The sequence below is a fragment of the Oncorhynchus mykiss genome, chromosome 9 (assembly GCF_013265735.2).
Source record: "Oncorhynchus mykiss isolate Arlee chromosome 9, USDA_OmykA_1.1, whole genome shotgun sequence".
NCBI lineage: Eukaryota > Metazoa > Chordata > Actinopteri > Salmoniformes > Salmonidae > Oncorhynchus > Oncorhynchus mykiss.
The window spans coordinates 28,665,979-28,684,199 of record NC_048573.1 but is presented as its reverse complement, the minus strand read 5'-3'; the positions used below and the strand labels follow the sequence as shown (position 1 = coordinate 28,684,199).

The 18,221-nt window shown below is 43.6% G+C and overlaps 1 protein-coding gene across 6 annotated transcripts in view; it reads left to right on the top strand.

The window, feature by feature from the left end:
- The window catches only part of LOC110531879 (VPS10 domain-containing receptor SorCS2), a 325,985-nt gene extending 309,024 nt beyond the window's left edge, over positions 1-16,961 (top strand). The window contains exons 19-27 of one of the 6 annotated variants that reach the window (XM_036987784.1): positions 2,127-2,447; positions 2,869-2,992; positions 3,660-3,772; positions 4,030-4,152; positions 4,266-4,365; positions 4,502-4,543; positions 12,621-12,723; positions 13,380-13,537; positions 13,909-16,961. In XM_036987784.1, coding sequence (XP_036843679.1) covers positions 2,127-2,447; positions 2,869-2,992; positions 3,660-3,772; positions 4,030-4,152; positions 4,266-4,365; positions 4,502-4,543; positions 12,621-12,723; positions 13,380-13,537; positions 13,909-13,973 — 1,149 coding nt within the window. In that variant the 3' untranslated portion in view covers positions 13,974-16,961. Of the gene's footprint in view, positions 1-2,126; positions 2,448-2,868; positions 2,993-3,659; positions 3,773-4,029; positions 4,153-4,265; positions 4,366-4,501; positions 4,544-12,620; positions 12,724-13,334; positions 13,633-13,908 lie in introns of all 6 variants that reach the window. The other 5 variants (XM_036987781.1, XM_036987780.1, XM_036987782.1 and 2 more) reach the window with 5 other exon arrangements.
- The last annotated feature ends 1,260 nt before the right edge of the window (positions 16,962-18,221 follow it).

Genomic DNA, 18,221 nt, shown 5'->3' with positions numbered 1-18,221 from the left:
TGTGTTTTTGTGTCTTTGCCTGTGTGATTGTGATAATAGCTAGCTAAGAAATAACCCCTGTTTTCCGAATGCAAGTTCAAGACGACTCACGTACGACTCCTATGAGACAGAAGTTATAACTGCAACCTACCAAATACACTTGTTGAAATAGAGCAGTGTCAAACTCATTCCATAGAGGGCCTAATGTCAGCAAGGGGGGTTATACTACAAAGCAAGCTAGTCCTACTCAGGTTTTTCTAAAGCTCACCAGCTTCAGTTAGCTCCACATTCCAGCTCCAGCTTCAATCCAAACTACAAGGGTGAATATTGCTTGTCCGCCTCCCGCTAACTCGATCAGGCTTGTAACTGCGCTTGCATGTCGCACGAGGGTAGTCAATCGCCAAACTCTTCATTGAGACAATGCTGAAACATCAATCCATGCGCAAGTCAGTGCCATTTTTTGTTGTTGTATTTGTGCTGAAATCAAAATGAAAGAAAAAGTTATCTTGCAAATTCATAAGAGGATATTGTGTGAAATAGACTTTTAGTGCTGTCTTTATTTTATGACTTTGGTGTGGTTATTAAAAAAGTAGTAATACCGACCACATTACACATTTGGTAATGACAAATGCATTTCAAACCTCACGCACAGCCAAACTTTTTTATGACTTAATCAAATAATTTGTTCGATAGGTGTGGGAAAAAAGGTACTCGTGCATTAAGACTTCTTAGGGCTAGGCCCCTTTTTTCTCCACTTCCTGTGAATGACGTGCCCAAAGTAAACTGCCTGTAGCTCAGGCCCCGAAGCCAGGATATGCATAGAATTGGTACCATTGGAAAGAAAACACTTTGAAGTTTGTAGAAATGTTAAAATAATGTAGGATAATATAACACAATAGATATGGTAGGAGAAAATCCAAAGAAAAAACAACCAGAATCTTTTATTTTTGAGAGAGAGACCATCCTCTTAGAAATGCAAGAGTAAGGTCATATTGACAATTTGCTCTCTGGATGCAATTCCTATGGCTTCCAATGTGTGTCATCAGTCTATGTTCAAGGTTTCAGGCTTGTAACTTTCAAAAAGAATAAAAACGTTTTAGCAGAAGGACACAGTCTTGGAAATACGTGTTGGCGCGCGCAAAGGAGACATTACGCACCTGCTAAAATCGGTTTCCTATTGAACATACTTCTTTCCGTAATAAATATTATAGTTTGGTTACATTTTAGGGTATCTGAGGAGTAAATAGAAACATATTTTGACTTGTTGAAGCAAAGTTTAGGGGTAGATTTTTGGATTCCTTTCTCTGCACGTTGAACGAGTGGATTACTCAAATTGATGCGCCAACTAAACAGACTTTTAGGGATATAAAGAAGGATTTTATCTAACAAAACAACACTACATGTTATAGCTGGGACCGTTTGGATGACAAATCAGAGGAAGATTTTCAAAAAGTAAGTGAATATATAATCGTTATTTGTGAATGTATGAAATCTGTGCCGGTGGAAAAATATTTTGGTGTGGGGCGCCGTCCTCAAACAATCACATGGCATGTTTTCGCTGTAATAGCTACTGTAAATCGGGTAGTGAGATTAGATTAACAAGAGTTTAAGCTTTCAGACGATATAAGACACTTATATGTACCTAAATGTTTAAAATCCATAATATTAATAACATTTTTATTGAGTTGTCTTCCTCAAATGAAGTGGATGATGAAGCAATCTTTTTTTGCGAGAGGGAGGGAATCAGATTTCATTGGTCCTCAACTCGCAGCTCAGACACTCAATTCAGGTTAACTCTGAGTTGGCCTGCACTGGAGCAGGTTAAGTCTGAAGGGTTCGTTGCCATAGAAATGTTCCTGGCTAGAAGGTGAGGCACTCTCGTGGTACCGGTTATCTCAACTTGAACTCAAAGTTGACCAAAGTTACTTCGCTATTACCTCAAACTACATTCGTAGTATATATAGTTCAATTAAGGCCTCGACAACCAGGTGAAGGGAGTTCCTTACTAGTCAGTGACCTTAATTCATCAATCAAGTCCAGCAAAAACATGCAGACACTTGGCCCTCCGTGGAATGAGCATTCGTTTTTATCCCATTTATCAGCCCAATTCAGTGACGTTCTCCTCCTGTACCTCCTCCCTCACTCAGGGTGACACCAGCAACACTAAATACCAGGTGGATCTGGGTGACGGGGTGAGGGCCATCTACCAGAACCTGACGGTGACAGACGAGCCCATCCAGCACCGCTACGAACAGCTGGGGGTCTACCGTGTCACTGTCAAGGCCGAGAACATGGCCGGACACGACCAGGCCACCATGTACATCCAGGTCACAGCCCCTCTACAGGAAGTTCACCTGGAAGTAGTTCCCATTGCCGGGGTTAACCAGGAAGTCAACCTGACAGCTGTGGTGCTTCCTTCAGAGGCCAACCTGACTGTCTTCTACTGGTGGATAGGAAACAACCTACAGGTAATGTATACTGACCAGAGGAGGCTGGTGGGATGAGCTCATTGTAATGTCTGGAATGGAATAATCAAACCCATCAAACGCATGGAAGCCACATGTTTGACTCCGTTCCATCAATCCAACCCAGCCATTACCGTGAGCCCTTCCTCCTATAGCTCCTCCCACCAGCTTCCTCTGACACTGACACACACGCACAAACACACAGGCACAACCTACTGTTAATTCATACTGACACACACACAACCCACAGGTTGGTTCTCCACTTTAAATGCAGATTTATGGAAACTAATGTTCAAAAGGTGATCTGAGCCATATGCAACCACTGTCTTTTTGTGATGCTAACAGTGCTAAAGCTAATGTTGAGAGTTTATAAATGATTTGTGGAAATGATGAATGAATACATTCACTGTGTGTCTCCATGCAGCCCAAGCTGTCCCTGGAGAATAGTCTGATAACGCGGTTCCCTGCGGAAGGAGAGGTGTCTGTCACTGTCCAGGCCTCTAATGGACGCTCCATGGTGCAGGACACCAAGACAGTCCGCATCTACGGTAAGAGAGAGGGGACATTGCAGTGCTGATGAGTACTTATATATGACGTTATTTGTGTGCTGTACATCAACTATTTATGATGTTATGGTATGAGGCAATAGTTTTATTCTAGATGATATAGCTCTAGTTGTTTGGTTGTGTCTCTGTCTCTCCATGACCTCATGTGTTGCTGTTGTGTAACTGTGTCCCTGGTGTTTTCCATGACCTCATGTGTTGCTGTTGTGTAACTGTGTCCCTGGTGTTTTCCATGACCTCATGTGTTGCTGTTGTGTAACTGTGTCCCTGGTGTTTTCCATGACCTCATGTGTTGCCGTTGTGTAACTGTGTCCCTGGTGTTTTCCATGACCTCATGTGTTGCCGTTGTGTAACTGTGTCACGGATAATGATGTCATCTTAACAAATCTAGATGAGTTTAATTTATTCATGAGAGAATGCTAACTGAGCAGAACGGTACTGTATTATCTTACCCCTTGAGACCTGATGATACAGAATAAACATACTGCAGAAGAAGTGAATGTAGGATTGTGAGGAACTGTTGACTTATTCTAAATAATCTTGACGATAGAAATGGATAGGGTATAATTAAAATCGCAATTTTTTTTTTGTTAATCTGAATGCCGTAACCCAAAATGGCTGCCGACTTCCTGTGTGTTCTGTCCAATCCCAGACCTTTTCCAGGTCATCCCTCTGGCCTTCAGCAGTAACCTGGACCTCCTCAACCCCAACATTCCAGAGTGGAGGGAGGACGTGGGTCAGGTGGTCACCAGGATTCTGGCCAAGGTGGGTCTACTGTACTCACCTCATACATGACCTGATGCTATAACATAACAGGACCAGTCTATTCCTTAGGATACATAATGATAGCATCTGCATTGGCCTCAATATGTTTTGGTTAAATTATTCTATTTGATATAGACATGACAGGCACGATCAGTATAGTTATGAAATGGGAGAAAACATGCTCATGTCGTAGAAACATGGGATACATGTCCCATAAGTTGAAGATGTCGTTTCTGACCATGACCTTTGACCCCCAGATCACAGGTGTCCCCCAGGAGTCCCTGGTAACCATGGTGAAGCCGGGCCTGCCCACCACTGCCGAGCTGTACATTCTCCCACCAGAGAGCAAGCCTGCTAAGAGGAGTGTATTTGTGGATAAGGTACACTATCAAACAGACACACTACCTAACTCATTGGCATTGTTGGACTCATTCATATTGGTAGAAATTGAATTGTGTGAATTTTATGGTTGTGTTTTAAATTTTTTCCACAGCGTATCCCTGCCATTAAGCAGGCCTTCAATGAGAACAACGTTAGCTTCATCGTACGAGGAGGTCTACAGGTGTTGGTGACCTTAGCTGATCCTAACGCAGGTAACCATTCCCATTACTGTAACCATGTCCTTGTGATGTTGTAAATATGATTTTATAATAGATATGTTCTCCAATATTATTTGGTGTAATGTTGACTTTGAATCGATAATTTAGTTTTTATCAATCTATTTCAAAGGACTAGTAGCTAATGACTCGTCCCCGAGAGCGACGGAGATCGGTGCGTTAGTCGCCCCCACACAATCTTGTATTAGCTTTCCTTCCTGCTTTCTCAAAACGAGTCTATTTCCTTTTAGATCTCCTCAAATCTGATTGGGCTTCTGTTTTTGTTACCTTCTCTCTGCTCTGCTTTCAGTGTTATTTCCCTAATTTCTTACCTACTAAATTGCTAAAGTGTTAGATACACTACATGACCAAAAGTATGTGGACACCTGCACAACGAACATTTCATCTCATAAGCCGCCTCCAATGTCATTTTAGAGAATTTGGCAGTACGTCAACCGAACCTCACAACTTCAGACCGCGTGTGTGGCATCGTATGGGCGAGCGGTTTGCTGATGTCAACGTTGTGAACAGAGTGCCCCATGATGGCGGTGGGGTTATGGTATGGACAGGCATAAGCTACTCACAACGAACATAATTGCACTTTTATCAATGGCACTTTGAATGCACAGAGATGCCGTGACGAGATCCTGAGACCAATTGTTATCAAGGCTCAGGCTGACCCAGATGCAGACACAGGAGGCGGATAGCCATAATTTGCAAATTAATTAATTAAAAATCCTACAATGTGATTTTCTGGATTTTTTTCCTCATTTTGTCTGTCATAGTTGAAGTGTACCTATGATGAAAATTACATGCCTCTCTCATCTTTTTAAGTGGGAGAACTTGCACAATTGGTGGCTGACTAAGTACTTTTTTGCCCCACTGTATTTACATATATTTTCATTAATCATTACAGTTTTGTTTCATTCATGTGACTGACCAATAGCGGCTCATAACATGTGACAGACCAATAGCTCACGAGGCTTCTTCGCTCCGAGCTAAGGCCTTGAAACTGAGATATCTTTTGTTCGTTCTCAAAACAAGGTCTGGGCATACTGCCAAATGGCAGCTACTGATTTGTACTGTCAGCCACTTGCATGAATACAGAAATTGGTTTATAGAACAGCACATGAGTAGAACATAGAAATGAGTTATAAGAAAAGCACAAAAATGGAAATTCCATTACATCCATCCTCTTGTCACTTGTGTGATAATGATCATTACATTTTAATGTAAGCATTTAGATTTGAGCTTTAATATCAAAATATTCTATACTCCTATTAAAGTAAGGGAAATCAACACAGGGAGAGAAAAAACAGACACTTCCTAATTTCAAACCCTTCATTCTGGGTTGCACAATCCACTTAGCATGGTAATACTATAATCATAATAAAGGTTATACTTTATTAATGGAAGTTAGTATCAAAAATACACACATACCAAGAGATCTGTAGATTCATAGGTGAATAAATCTCTCAATGTTAACCATTGTTTCAATATTTCTTACCACAATCGGGTTGCATTGACAAATGTTTTTAACTAACTGTCCCTGGGACATCAACCTAGTCAACATATAAAACCGAGTTGTTTAGCAATTCTGTTAAGACCTTCAAAAGGTTGGTGCTTGCTCATCAGCTCATTGTTCCACATGATGTGAACAGGTTAAGGGTATAGATGGCCTTACCCTCAACTTGTTAAAAGAAAACAACCTTCAATCAGTACTCATCCTCTGTATCTACAGGGGGAAATGGGAGCAGAGGAGCTCATTAGAGAGGAGGAGGAGGAGCTCATTAGTTTCACCATCTTCTGGGGGAGCAGAAAACATGATAGCTGCTGAAATCTTGTCAGCCAGAGAGACACAGATTGCCTTACAGCATTTTAATAACATTTCACAGGAAAGAGAACACAAGTTATAACAGTTTCACACCAACCTTGCCAAGAATGAGATTGGGGCATGGTTAGCCCAAGCTACAATCTTGTGGCTCTCCTCACATTTGAACCCAAATGTAGAATTGCAGTCCTTAGTGCTTCACGTTGGTTCGATCACTTTAATTTAAGACCCTCAACTTAGCACACACCGACACTCGCAGAATGTACTTTTACATTGACATTATTTTTCTAGCATGAACTTTTCTCATCATTTGATGTAATGACAGATTGGTATCTCAATGCATACTTGGTCTAAATTACAATCAATGTCGCAGGGTGCAGACCTCCACAATCAACCTAATATCCCAAAATAAACCATTTTGGATAAGCCTAAATGAATTACGTGAATGACCCTTGATAATGTCGTTCACCTTTACAATCCATTATGTCTTTGTCCATTTTCCTACCGGTACACCAGCAGCATGAGAGAAGTTTGGACTGGATCTCTCTCCATGCTCACTGCACATGGACCCATGTCACACTCCTGAGAGAAAAGGCAGTTGATAGCTTCTGGATGCTGTGTACAGGTTACTGGCTCGGACTCAGGTCTCACGGTAGAAGTGGTAAAGGACCGTACTGAACCATTTTCGCAATTTTCAGCCGGTTAGAGGGGGTGTGGAGGTTCACAACTGCTCACAACTGCTCAACAGTACACAGCATCCAGAAGCTACAGAGGGTAGTGCTTATGGCCCAGTACATCACTGGGGCCAAGCCTCCTACCATCCAGTACCTATATACCATGTGGTGTCAGAGGAAGGCTCCAGTCACCCAAGTCCCAAGTCATAGACTGTTCTCTCTGCTACCGCAAGGCAAGCAGTACCGGAGCGCCAAGTCTAGGACCAAAGGCTCCTTAATAGCTTCTACACCCAAGCCATAATTGCTTAACAATTAATCAGATGGCCACCCAGACTATTTACATTGACACATCCCCCCCCCCCCCTCCCTTTGTTTTTACACTGCTGCTACTCGCTGTTTATTATCTATGCAGTGTCACTTTACCCCTACCTACATGTACAAAATAACTTGACTAACCTGTACTTCCGCACATTTACTCGGTACTGGTACACCCTGTATACTTTCCTGTTTTATTGTGTTACTTTTTTATTTGACAATTTTTTCTTTAGTTTATTTAGTAAATATTTTCTTAACTCTTTCTTGAACTGCATTTTTGGTTATGGGATTGTAAGTAAGTATTTCACGGTAAGGTTGAATTCGGAGCATGTGACAAATACTATTTTATTTGTATACGGAGGTTGCGGGGCAACAGAAGACAAACAGCAGAGGGGCTAAGGATTTTAGAGATGGGGAAAGGGCCAATGAAATGGGGGGGAAAGTTTACGGGACTCCACCTGGAGGGGCAGGTCCTGAGTGGAAAGCCATGCCTTCTGCCTGAGCCGATAGCGGGGAGCAGGGGTCCAGCGGCAATCCGCCTGTCGTCGATACCTGGATGTGGTCTTCAGAAGAGCGGCCCGGGCTTTCTTCTAGGTACGGAGACAGCGGCGGACGAACATCTGGGCAGAGGGTATGCTGACTTCGTCCTCTTGCTCAGGGAAGAGCGGGGGCTGATATCCCAAGGAACACTTGAAAGGCGAGAGACCAGTGGCCGAGCAGGGAAGGGTGTTACAGGCGTATTCCACCCACATGAGATGCTGGCTCCAGGTGGTGGGGTTGGCGGAGACGAGGCAACAAAGAGCCTTCTCCAGGTCCTGATTGGCTTGCTCCGACTGGCACTTAGATTGGGGGTGAAAACCAGAAGACAGGCTGGCCGACTGCCCAATGAGGGTGAAGAATGCCTTCCAGCGGATGAGAACTGAGGACCACGATCAGAGACCATGTTGACCGAAGTCCATGGATCCGGAAGACGTGCTGCACCTTGATCTGAGCCGGACAGTTGGGAATGCTGCGCCTTAAGGACCAGGCTCTCTATAGCCCTTGACGAGTGCAGCCACTAGGCAGGAGGTAGGGAGGATGGTTTCAGGGTCAGACTGAGTAGCAGCGGGAGCTATACAAATGTGAGCCTGTGTCAGGCTTCATATTCTTGGACCCCGGGCGGTAGGAGTGAAATTGAAACGGGTGAATAACAGAGCCCAAGAAGCCTGCCTAGAGTTGAGGCGCTTGGCGGTGCGGAGATATTCCAGGCTCTTATGGTCAGTCCACACTAAGAATGGGTGTTCCGCTATCCCTCCAACCAGTGCCTCCACTCCTCCATCTTGACGGCGAGGAGTTCTCGATTTCCCACATCATAGTTCCTCTCAACATGGGTAAGATGATGAGAGAGAAAAGAGCAGGGGTGCAGATGTCCTGGGGCAGGCTGTGCTGACTTATGACACTTCACATGGCAGGACGGGGTCCAACCCATGATAGAACCAGCAGCCCAGTCAGTCATGGGATGGTGCTTCTGGAGCCATGAATACCCCAAAACCACGGGTACATAGGGGGATTCTATGAGCAGGAACTACATACACTTACTGTGATTTCCTGATACTTGTAGGTTGATAGGAACCGTATTACCAATAGAGAGCCCATCCAGCACTCTGACGTCCATGGGAATGGAGAGGGGTTGAGTGGAGATTCCCAGCTCCGACACCAAGATAGCTTCGATAAAGCTCTCGTCTGCCCTAGAGTCAATGAGCACCCGGAAAGATTTGGCCTGGTCAACCCACAACAGAGTGGCATGGAAAGGGGTACGAGTAAGGGGAGATTGGAAAATCCCTGTACGGCTCACCAGAGTATGCGTACCTACTGGTGAGCCTGGTCTTTTTAATGGACAGGTGGAAATATAATGTCCTGTAGTCCCTCAATACATACAGATCCTGGTGCTCAACCTGAGTAAATGTTCATCCGGAGACAATCTAGCCCTTCCCAGTAGCTTGGTCTCTGGAGGAGGTGAGTCAACCGCCCTCAGTGATTCGGGCACTCGGGTGACCTCAGATTCTCTCGGTAAGGTGGACGTCGGGAACTTCCGCGGAGGCGAGGTGGGAGCAGTGGATGAGCGAGTGTGACCGGGAACAAATCTCCTCTCCCTCCTACATTCCCGTAGCCGCCCATCGATCCGTAAGGTCAAGGCGATGAGGGAGTCGAGGTCCATGGGACGCGAACTTACTCTAACCTCCTCCGATAATACGTGAAGCAATGTGTCGAAAAGGGTTTCCGGGTTCCAGGCACTCTCAGCTACCAACGTGTGAAAATCCACCGCATAGTCTACCACACTACGGGAGTCTTGACGTAGTTGGAGCAGCTTACGAGCAGCCTCTCTCCCAGACAACGGAGAATCAAACACTTTTCGTACCTCCGCCACAAACTCCTCAAGACTGAGGTAAACAGTGGACTCCCACACTGCCGTAGCCCAGGCAAGTGCCCTCTTGGACATCAGCGTTATGAGGTATGCTAATCTTCGAGTGGTCCGAGGGGAAAGAAGAAGGCTGCAGCTCGAATATGAGGGAGCATGGGCAAGAAAAGCCCGGCAGGTTCCAGAATCTCCAGCGTAGCACTCCGGAGGATGTAAGCGAGGTTCTCGGGACACTGGGGTAGGCTGGGAAGAAGCGTTGCTGCTGGCGGGGTTGCTGAGAGTCTGGGGAATTACTGTTGTGGCTTGCTGCCAAGTAGGGAATCTGCAGAGTATATTGAATGCATGGTCATGGCGTTCTGCCAGGGTATGGAGTCCCTCCATAAGGCTTTGCAGTAACTCCTTGTGTCTTCCAATGGTCTTCCAATGGTGGCATCCAAATCAGAGTCAGGCAGGTACAGGACGGCAGGCATGATCAAGGTCAGGACAGGCAGTAAGGTCAGAACTGGGAAGATGGGAACACAGGACAAGACAAACTAGCAAAAGACAAACAGAATAGGCCAGTATAAATAAGCAGGGGATAATGAGGGGAGATGGGAGACACCTGGTTGGGGGTGGAGACAAGCACAAAGACAGGAGAAACCGATCGGGATGTGACAATTGTCGTGCCATTCGTCCGCCGCCATCACCTCATGTTTCAGCATGATAATGCACGAGCCCATGTCACAAGAATCTGTACACAATTCCTGGAAGGTGAAAATGTCTTAACTTCTTATGGTATAGGGGACGCTTGCGTCTCACTTGGGCAAAAGCCAGGGAATAAAAAATATATATATAAAAACCAAACTTTCATTAAATCACACATGTAAGATACTCAATTAAAGCTACACTCGTTGTGAATCCAGCCAACATGTCAGATTTTAAAAAGGCTTTTCGGCGAAAGCATAAGAAGCTATTATCTGATGGTAGCACAACAGTAAACAAAGAGGGTAGCATATTTCAACCCTGCAGGCACTTCACAAAATGCAGAAATAAAATATAAAACATGCCTTACCTTTGACGAGCTTCTTTTGTTGGCAATCCAATATGTCCCATAAACATCACAATTGGTCCTTTTTGTTCGATTAATTCCGTCCATATATATCCAAAATGTCAATTTATTTGGCCTGTTTGATCCAGAAAAAAACTGCTTCCAAAATGCGCAACGTCACTACAAAATATTTCAAAAGTTGCCTATAAACTTTGCCAAAATATTTCAAACTACTTTTGTAATACAACTTTAGGTATTTTTAAACGTTAATAATCAATCAAATTGAAGACGGGTCTATCTGTGTTCAATACAGGAAGGAACACAACAAACCAAGCTACTTTTCAAGTCTTGCGCAACTCTCAACAGTGTTACGCAGTTCCTAGATGGCCAGACTTCTTCATTGCACAAAGGAATAACCTCAACCAAATTCCAAAGACTGGTGACATCCAGTGGAAGCGGTAGGAACTGAAAACAAGTTCCTAAGAACTCAATGGACAGAGACCTCAAAAACAAAATATCTGAACGGTTAGTCCTCTGGGTTTTGCCTGCTACATGAGTTCTGTTATACTCACAGACATGATTCAAACAGTTTTAGAAACTTCAGTAGGTTTGGATAGCAAACACTCTAATAATATGCATATCTTATATTCTTGGCATGAGTAGTAGGAAGTTGAAATTGTGCACGCTATTTATCCAAAAGTGAAAATGCTGCCCCCTATACCTTAAGAAGTTAATTCTTCCACGGCCTGCATACTCACCAGACATGTTACATGTTGCATTTATATTTTTGTTCAGTATTGATGTGTGGACTTGCTTCCATTCAGCCACAAGAGCATTAGTGAGGTCGGGCACTGATGTTGAGCGATTAGGCCTGGCTCGTGGTTGGCGTTCCAATTCATCCCAAAGGTGTTCGATAGGGTTGAGGTCAGGGCTCTGTGCAGGCCAGTCAAGATGTTCCACACCGATCTCGACAAACCATTTCTGTATGGACCTCGTTTTGTGAATGGGGGCATTGTCATGCTGAAACAAGGAAAAGGCCTTCCCCAAACTGTTGCCACAAAGTTGGAAGCACAGAATCATCTAGAATGTCATTGTATGCTGTAGCGTTAAGATTTCACTTTACTGGAAGTAAGGGGCCTTGTCTAAACCATGAAAACAGCCCTAGACCATTATTCCTCCTCCACCAAACTTTACATTTGGCACTATGCATTCGGGCGGGTAGCATTCTCCTGGCATCCGCCAAACCCAGATTCGTCCGTCGGACTGCCAGATGGTAAAGCGGGATTCATCATTCCAGAGAACGCGTTTCCACTGCTCCAGAGTCCAATGGCTGCTGGGCCATGGAAACCCATCTCATAAAGCAGGACAGAAATTTGACGAACTGACTTATTGGAAAGGTGGCATCCTATGACGGTGTCATGTCGAAAGTCACTGAGCTCTTCAGTAAGGCCTTTCTACTGCCAATGTTTGTATATGGAGGTTGCATGGCTTTTATACACCTGTCAGCAACAGGTGTGGCTGAAATAGCCCGAATCCACTAATTTGAAGGGGTGTCCACATACTTTTGTATATAATCGTGTATTTTCGTAATATCTGCATAGGTAAACAATATGTTTGAATGATGTCTAATATATTCCATTTGCTTTTAAACTTACTCTATATTTTATTGCACAGTTTGCGTGTAGATCTCTTTTCCAGACTGTGCTAAACCTTGAGGTGTGGTATGTGTGTGGTGTTTATCGAAGCGGAGTGGAATGGACTGTTTGCAGTGAGATGTGTATGTATTCTGTTGGGTTTATTGTGACGTGCCAGCTATACTCTTGTTTCAGTGTCTTAGTGGGCCACATCCATAGCAGGTGTGTGTAGGTAGACTGTGTGTGTGTGTTACCTACCCTGTGTGTCTGTGTACTGTTCATTTCCCATCTGATGTGTGTCGTCTATCCTTGTGTGCAGGGTGTGTATGTGCCATATCATAATGTGTGTGTGTGTGTATTGTTCCCCCTGCAGGTTCTCAGGGTGGAGTGGCAGGTCCAGGTGTCTGGGCTCTGGCTGTCATCTTCCTCATCAGCGTCATCGCTACTGGATCCTTCATCCTCTACAAGTTCAAGAGGTGGGTATGATAGACTCACATATATCAGATATTCACTGGGCACTAGACACACATAGTGAAGATTTTGCAGTTGACAAATTATTTGTAATTATGTTCCCGCCCCCCTGACCATCCACTCAAGAAAAAAGTTGGCCCCCGGCTGAATCTAGTTCATGATCCCTGGCCAAGAGCATGTGGTCAGGAAAAACTCCTGAAGCTAAAACAATAATGTCCTTTGGTATACACTTTTATCGTGACATAGTCAATATACTGCATGTTGCCCATGTGGGAATCAAACCCCCAATTATGGTGTTGCATTAACCATGCTTCAACCATCAGAATCAGTCATCCTCTGAAGCATTGCATGACCACAGATGAAAACATAGCTGCATGTATGAAGATACAGTAGGTGAATACATTACTGAATCAATATAGATGTACTAGAATACATAAATGCATGTACTTGATGAATCTAGAATGTAGATGAATGAATATGTTGTGCATGATTTGTCTTCTTTTCACGAGTCCCACCAATAGCACTTCCTTTGCATCCGATGCACAAAGTCCTCAATCTGTCACTCATTAACATGAACTACAACCACAACCTCTCATCAAAACTACAAATCCCACAGTCCTTGGCTTAGGACTGAGGATGCCTATCCTCCACTATTTTTCAGAAAGCTGCCTGGCCGAAATGTGTATGCCCAGATGCACAACGAGAAGGAGCAGGAGATGACCAGCCCTGTCAATCACAGCGAGGACACGCAGCACATCATCCAGGGGGAGGAGTTTATCGACGACGATCTGGACTCGCAGACTCTAGGTAACGCAGGAGGTAGCCCCGCCTTCCGTTCCCTTATAAGGACTAATCCCTACTACTACTAACAGAACAGCCTGCTACTACTCACAAGCCCATGCAGCTAACGCAAGGTATTAGTTATTTGCAAAAGTATTTTCTTTAATCTAATGCTACTAACTCCAGAACAATATTGTGAATTAAAGATTCATTTAAGCATTGCAATACTTAAATTAATAAAATAGTTACTTTTTAAAAGTTAAGAGTTTGGCTAAAAGATGACCCTTGAGATGATCAAGGATATTGTGCTTTAATGTTGCAAGATAAAGAAGCATGTGGGATTTTCCCTTTTAAAACCAACTGACCCTAGGCACTAGTCTCACCCACTTATTCTCTCTCCTTGTTGCTAGGTAACCACTCGGGTGTGGTGCTGAGCATCAACTCCAGAGAGCTGCACAGCTACCTGACCAGCTGATGGCTGAACAAGGACACACTAACCAGCTAGCCATGCTAAAGAGCTAGCCATGCTAACGAGCACAGGGAACTCTACTCTGCCTTCCTTCTCTGTCTCTCTGTCTGACCAACCAATCCACCACTCCCCTTACAGAGGAAGAGAAACCACCATAGTACTACAGTCTAGCAGTACTCTAGCTCTCTCTCTCCTCTTCCTCTCCTTCTCTCCATGGCCCCTCGCTCCCTTGTTACGGCTCTCGCTCTTGCCACTGGACCAGAGGGACACTTACTGTATCCTCCGTTCATCTTCTCCCTCAATCCCTCTATCCCTCCCTCCACTGCGTTACTGTAACATCAGGGGTGTGGGCCAACTCTGCTTTTTACCCAGTGTTCTTTGCACCCAGTGTCCGTTGCACCCTGTGTCGTGTTTGCTCGGTGTGCTCTCATTGGTTAAACCCTGCAGAGACTGATTGGACGCCACCCAGTGAGGGTGGACAGTTCCGGTGACATCACAGAGAGGAAGCCCCACCCACTGGCCTGCTATTTAAAACGCTCTGTACTGTAAGACTCATCTTTTCACTGACTGTTTTCACACACTAGGTAGTTCCCAGATATCATAGTACACTAAGGATAGCGGGGTACACAATATGACCAAAACAGAGCCATGCAATGACCAGGCCATAGCTGTGAAAAGTACATCATTCTCACACACAGTTTGGGTACTGTGGTTTAGTAGTGGAGAAAAGAGAGGTAAATATGTTATTAATAGCTTTGTTTACAACTCTGGGGGATCCTACAAAATGAAGAGTTTTTTTTTTTTTTTAACAATCCCATAATTTACAATTGACGCCATCTCTGTTTCTCTCTCTCACTTAAATGCAATAATACTCCTGAGAATGCAATAATACTCTTTCTCAGGAAAGAATTAGATGAAATGCCCCCTTTAAATCTGCAGGGTTGTTATAAGGATAGGGTGTGGAAAGGGAGCAGTCTGAACCAATAATGTACATAAACCCTGGATTGCTGATGCAATGTATTGGCCATTGAGAGGCTTTGAAGCCACCGGTCGGCCATATTGGCACTCCCCAGTAGGAGCAGTCTTCCATAGGAATTAATGGAATTCTACAGTATCTCAATTAAATGTTTCAAGGCCAAAATTACATGTATTTAAGATTTTTTTTGTTGTAGAGGGGAAAGTAACATTTAGTAACACAAAAATATATATACTTTAAGGGAAATGTTTATATATTTATATATATTTGAATGTTTAGCTCACATAATATAATTTAAAAGTATGCTTTAACGTGTCTGGAATAAAATACGTCTGGCAAAAACAAATGTAGACATTAATAAATGCATTTCTATAGCTTCCAAAATATTTTTTACACTGGTGGGGGAGTGCCAAGATGGAGGCACAGTGGCGTCAACACAGCGCCCCAGAAGAAGTCATCTAGTGTATAAATAAATCATTGGTCTGAACTGAGGCAAGGTTGCGTTCATGAAAATAATGCAATTACCCAAATAGGCACTAAGGGGTGGTGTTGCACTGTTTATAAATCCCAGATACAGGTATTTAAGAGTCGAGCTAACATGAAGCATGTGGGAAAATCCTCATTCATTCACCATTATTTACATACAGTCCTTGTTTAAACGGTCTCCATTCGCCATACAGCAATGTATAACAATGCTCTATAATAATGAAATATGTCATTTTTATGTTTTTACGGTACTTGATTACTAGGTGAGGTTAAAGGAGTGACACTTTGTATGGTGTTTGATATTTTAGCAAAGCTACAGCATGTCACGTCCCTGGTTAAAAGAAAAAGTCATTGTTTGTCCCACCGTGCCTAAAAAGACGCAGACTCCTCTGCTCTATGACCTTTCCTTTTGCATTTCCTCTACTTATTTATTTACTAATAACAATTTGACCGCGCCGCCAAGTTAACCCCCGGGTCAGAGGTCAACGTGAGTTCATTTCCCCAGAGACTAAGGTCGTCGTCATGGAGATAAAGGTGTGGCTGTCGTTATATGAGCCTATATTAGGCAGAGTTAGCAGTGGTATGGTGGTAGGTCTCCTATATAATTTGGTTTGTGTACATAGATGTTTATATGAAAAACCTCCCACTGTATATAGTCACTTGAGTGTGAGTATTTTACACGAATATGAAAACACACACGTCTTTTTGGATGCCCCCATCACAGTAAAATGACACAGGGAGCTTTCTCATTACCCATTGCTTGCTTCTCGTGTATCAGCATTATTTCTGTGTATAGCAAAGTATCATAGACTTTTATAGGTAGGCTACTTTTTGTTGTATCCATTGTTTAACTGGAAAGGATCTCTCACGATCAAATCTACACCCTGCACTTCTGCACTATTGCATTTGGGATACATTTTGTTTAATTCCTGTAATAACGTGAAGTAAGTCTTAGTCAGTAGCTTTCTTTCCCATTGCACATTTCCCAGGACATTTCATTTACACTAACGATGTAGTCTTGAGGAGTGCAGCCCAGAGAGAAGTGTACCAAGTGTACTTCACATATTGGGGCCATATGATGGGGTTGTCCTGATTGAGGCAGAGTACACGTCTTAGTGACAAATGCTGAGAGTCAATCTCAAGCTTACCAGTGAGTCAGTTACAGTCATGATAATGTAGGCCTATCTGATACGAACAGACAGTACACCACACTGGACTATTCGATTTGATATTCTGTTCTTCATCTTTTGTACATATATATATGCTCATATTTGGCTTGTTCTTAGTTTTCTAGTGACGTCGTCTGTTATTATTTCCCCCCCCCCCCACCCCCTTGTGGGGATCAAGAGAATCCAACATATTTCTGAAGGAGATTCACTGTTGTTGACACAGACTATGTGCGATTGACCGCAGTTGTATCACTATTTTGGGGTTTGTTTGATTTTTGGTCAATTAAAAATGTGTTGAAGTCCTCAACAGAAAGTGTATCGCACTTAACCTGCATTCTGGAATAAATCACTCCCCTAACTGTACTTGTTTGTTGTCGTAATTTGATCGGTTCCATAAAGGCTTGATGATCAGTTGACTCAGCCGTGCTAGCTCTGGAATAGAGCATGTACATGGAATGGCTGGGGGTTTGAGAAATTCTGTTTGAAACCTATCCAACTTGCAGTTAATATGCACTTAATGACACACATGGAAATTAAACTAACAATCCTGCCGTTCCCAATATCTTGCGCATTGCAACAGATCGATTGGAATGCTCAAATCAAACTTTACTGAAGGGGTTTCATCAAGTGAATGGCAAACACGTCACCAACAACGAGCAGAGTGGATGGGCTAATGGGTAATGGGTTTGAGCCACATCTCTTCAATGAGCCTTTGCAGACCTGTCGATGTGAAGCACATGAAGACAAGCATTTCAAGTATGAAGGAGTTGGTGGCACAGGGTTGTGGGTTAGAACCAAGGTATTGCAGTTGGATGTCATGGCAGATGGTGGAATGTGATGGGGGTTAAAAGCTTGAACCGACAACCCTGTGCTTACTGGGGAGAAAACTTCAGACCAGACTCCTTCACTTCTCATTGTATTTATTTAACGAGGCAAGTCAGTTTAACGAGGCAAGAACAAATTCTTAGGTACAATGCTGGCCTGCCCCTGCGATGCTGGGCCAATTGTGCACCACCCCATGGGACTCCCAATCGTGATGTGATTCAGCCTGGATTTGAACCAGAGCCTGTAGTGACACCTCTTGCACTGAGATAGTCCGCTGCACCGCTCTGGAGCGCATCAGCAGTTGTGGAAAATTTCAGAAATGTACACTAAAGGTCAAGAGTTTAACCTCAGAAACCATCACTATGATTTCTCAGATTCTTGGGTTTATTCCTGCATTGATGTGTATGGTATGGTTTCACCTGCTAGCAGGTAATATTGCTAAATCATGTTTTGAACAACTGTTTTCTCATATACTGTATCTTGGTTTTAAGATTCATTTGGTCTGACTACACAGCTAACCCAACACCAATAAACAAGAAACGAGGACATTTGGAAAGAAGTTTATTGCTTTTATTTACAGCCGTTCGTCACCGAGTTGGCAACTGTCAAAAGAAGTACAATGGAGTAGAAAAGTCTAAGGTGCAAAACAAACAATGTTGCTGTTTCTCCCCTACTCCCTCTGCGCGCCCCCCCCAACCACCCCCCCCAATCTCCCCTCCCGCAATGTGGGTTCACATTTTCTCACTGACATATCTCTTGTCCCATTTCAGTTTTGAAGGTGTTTATACAAAGATAGGC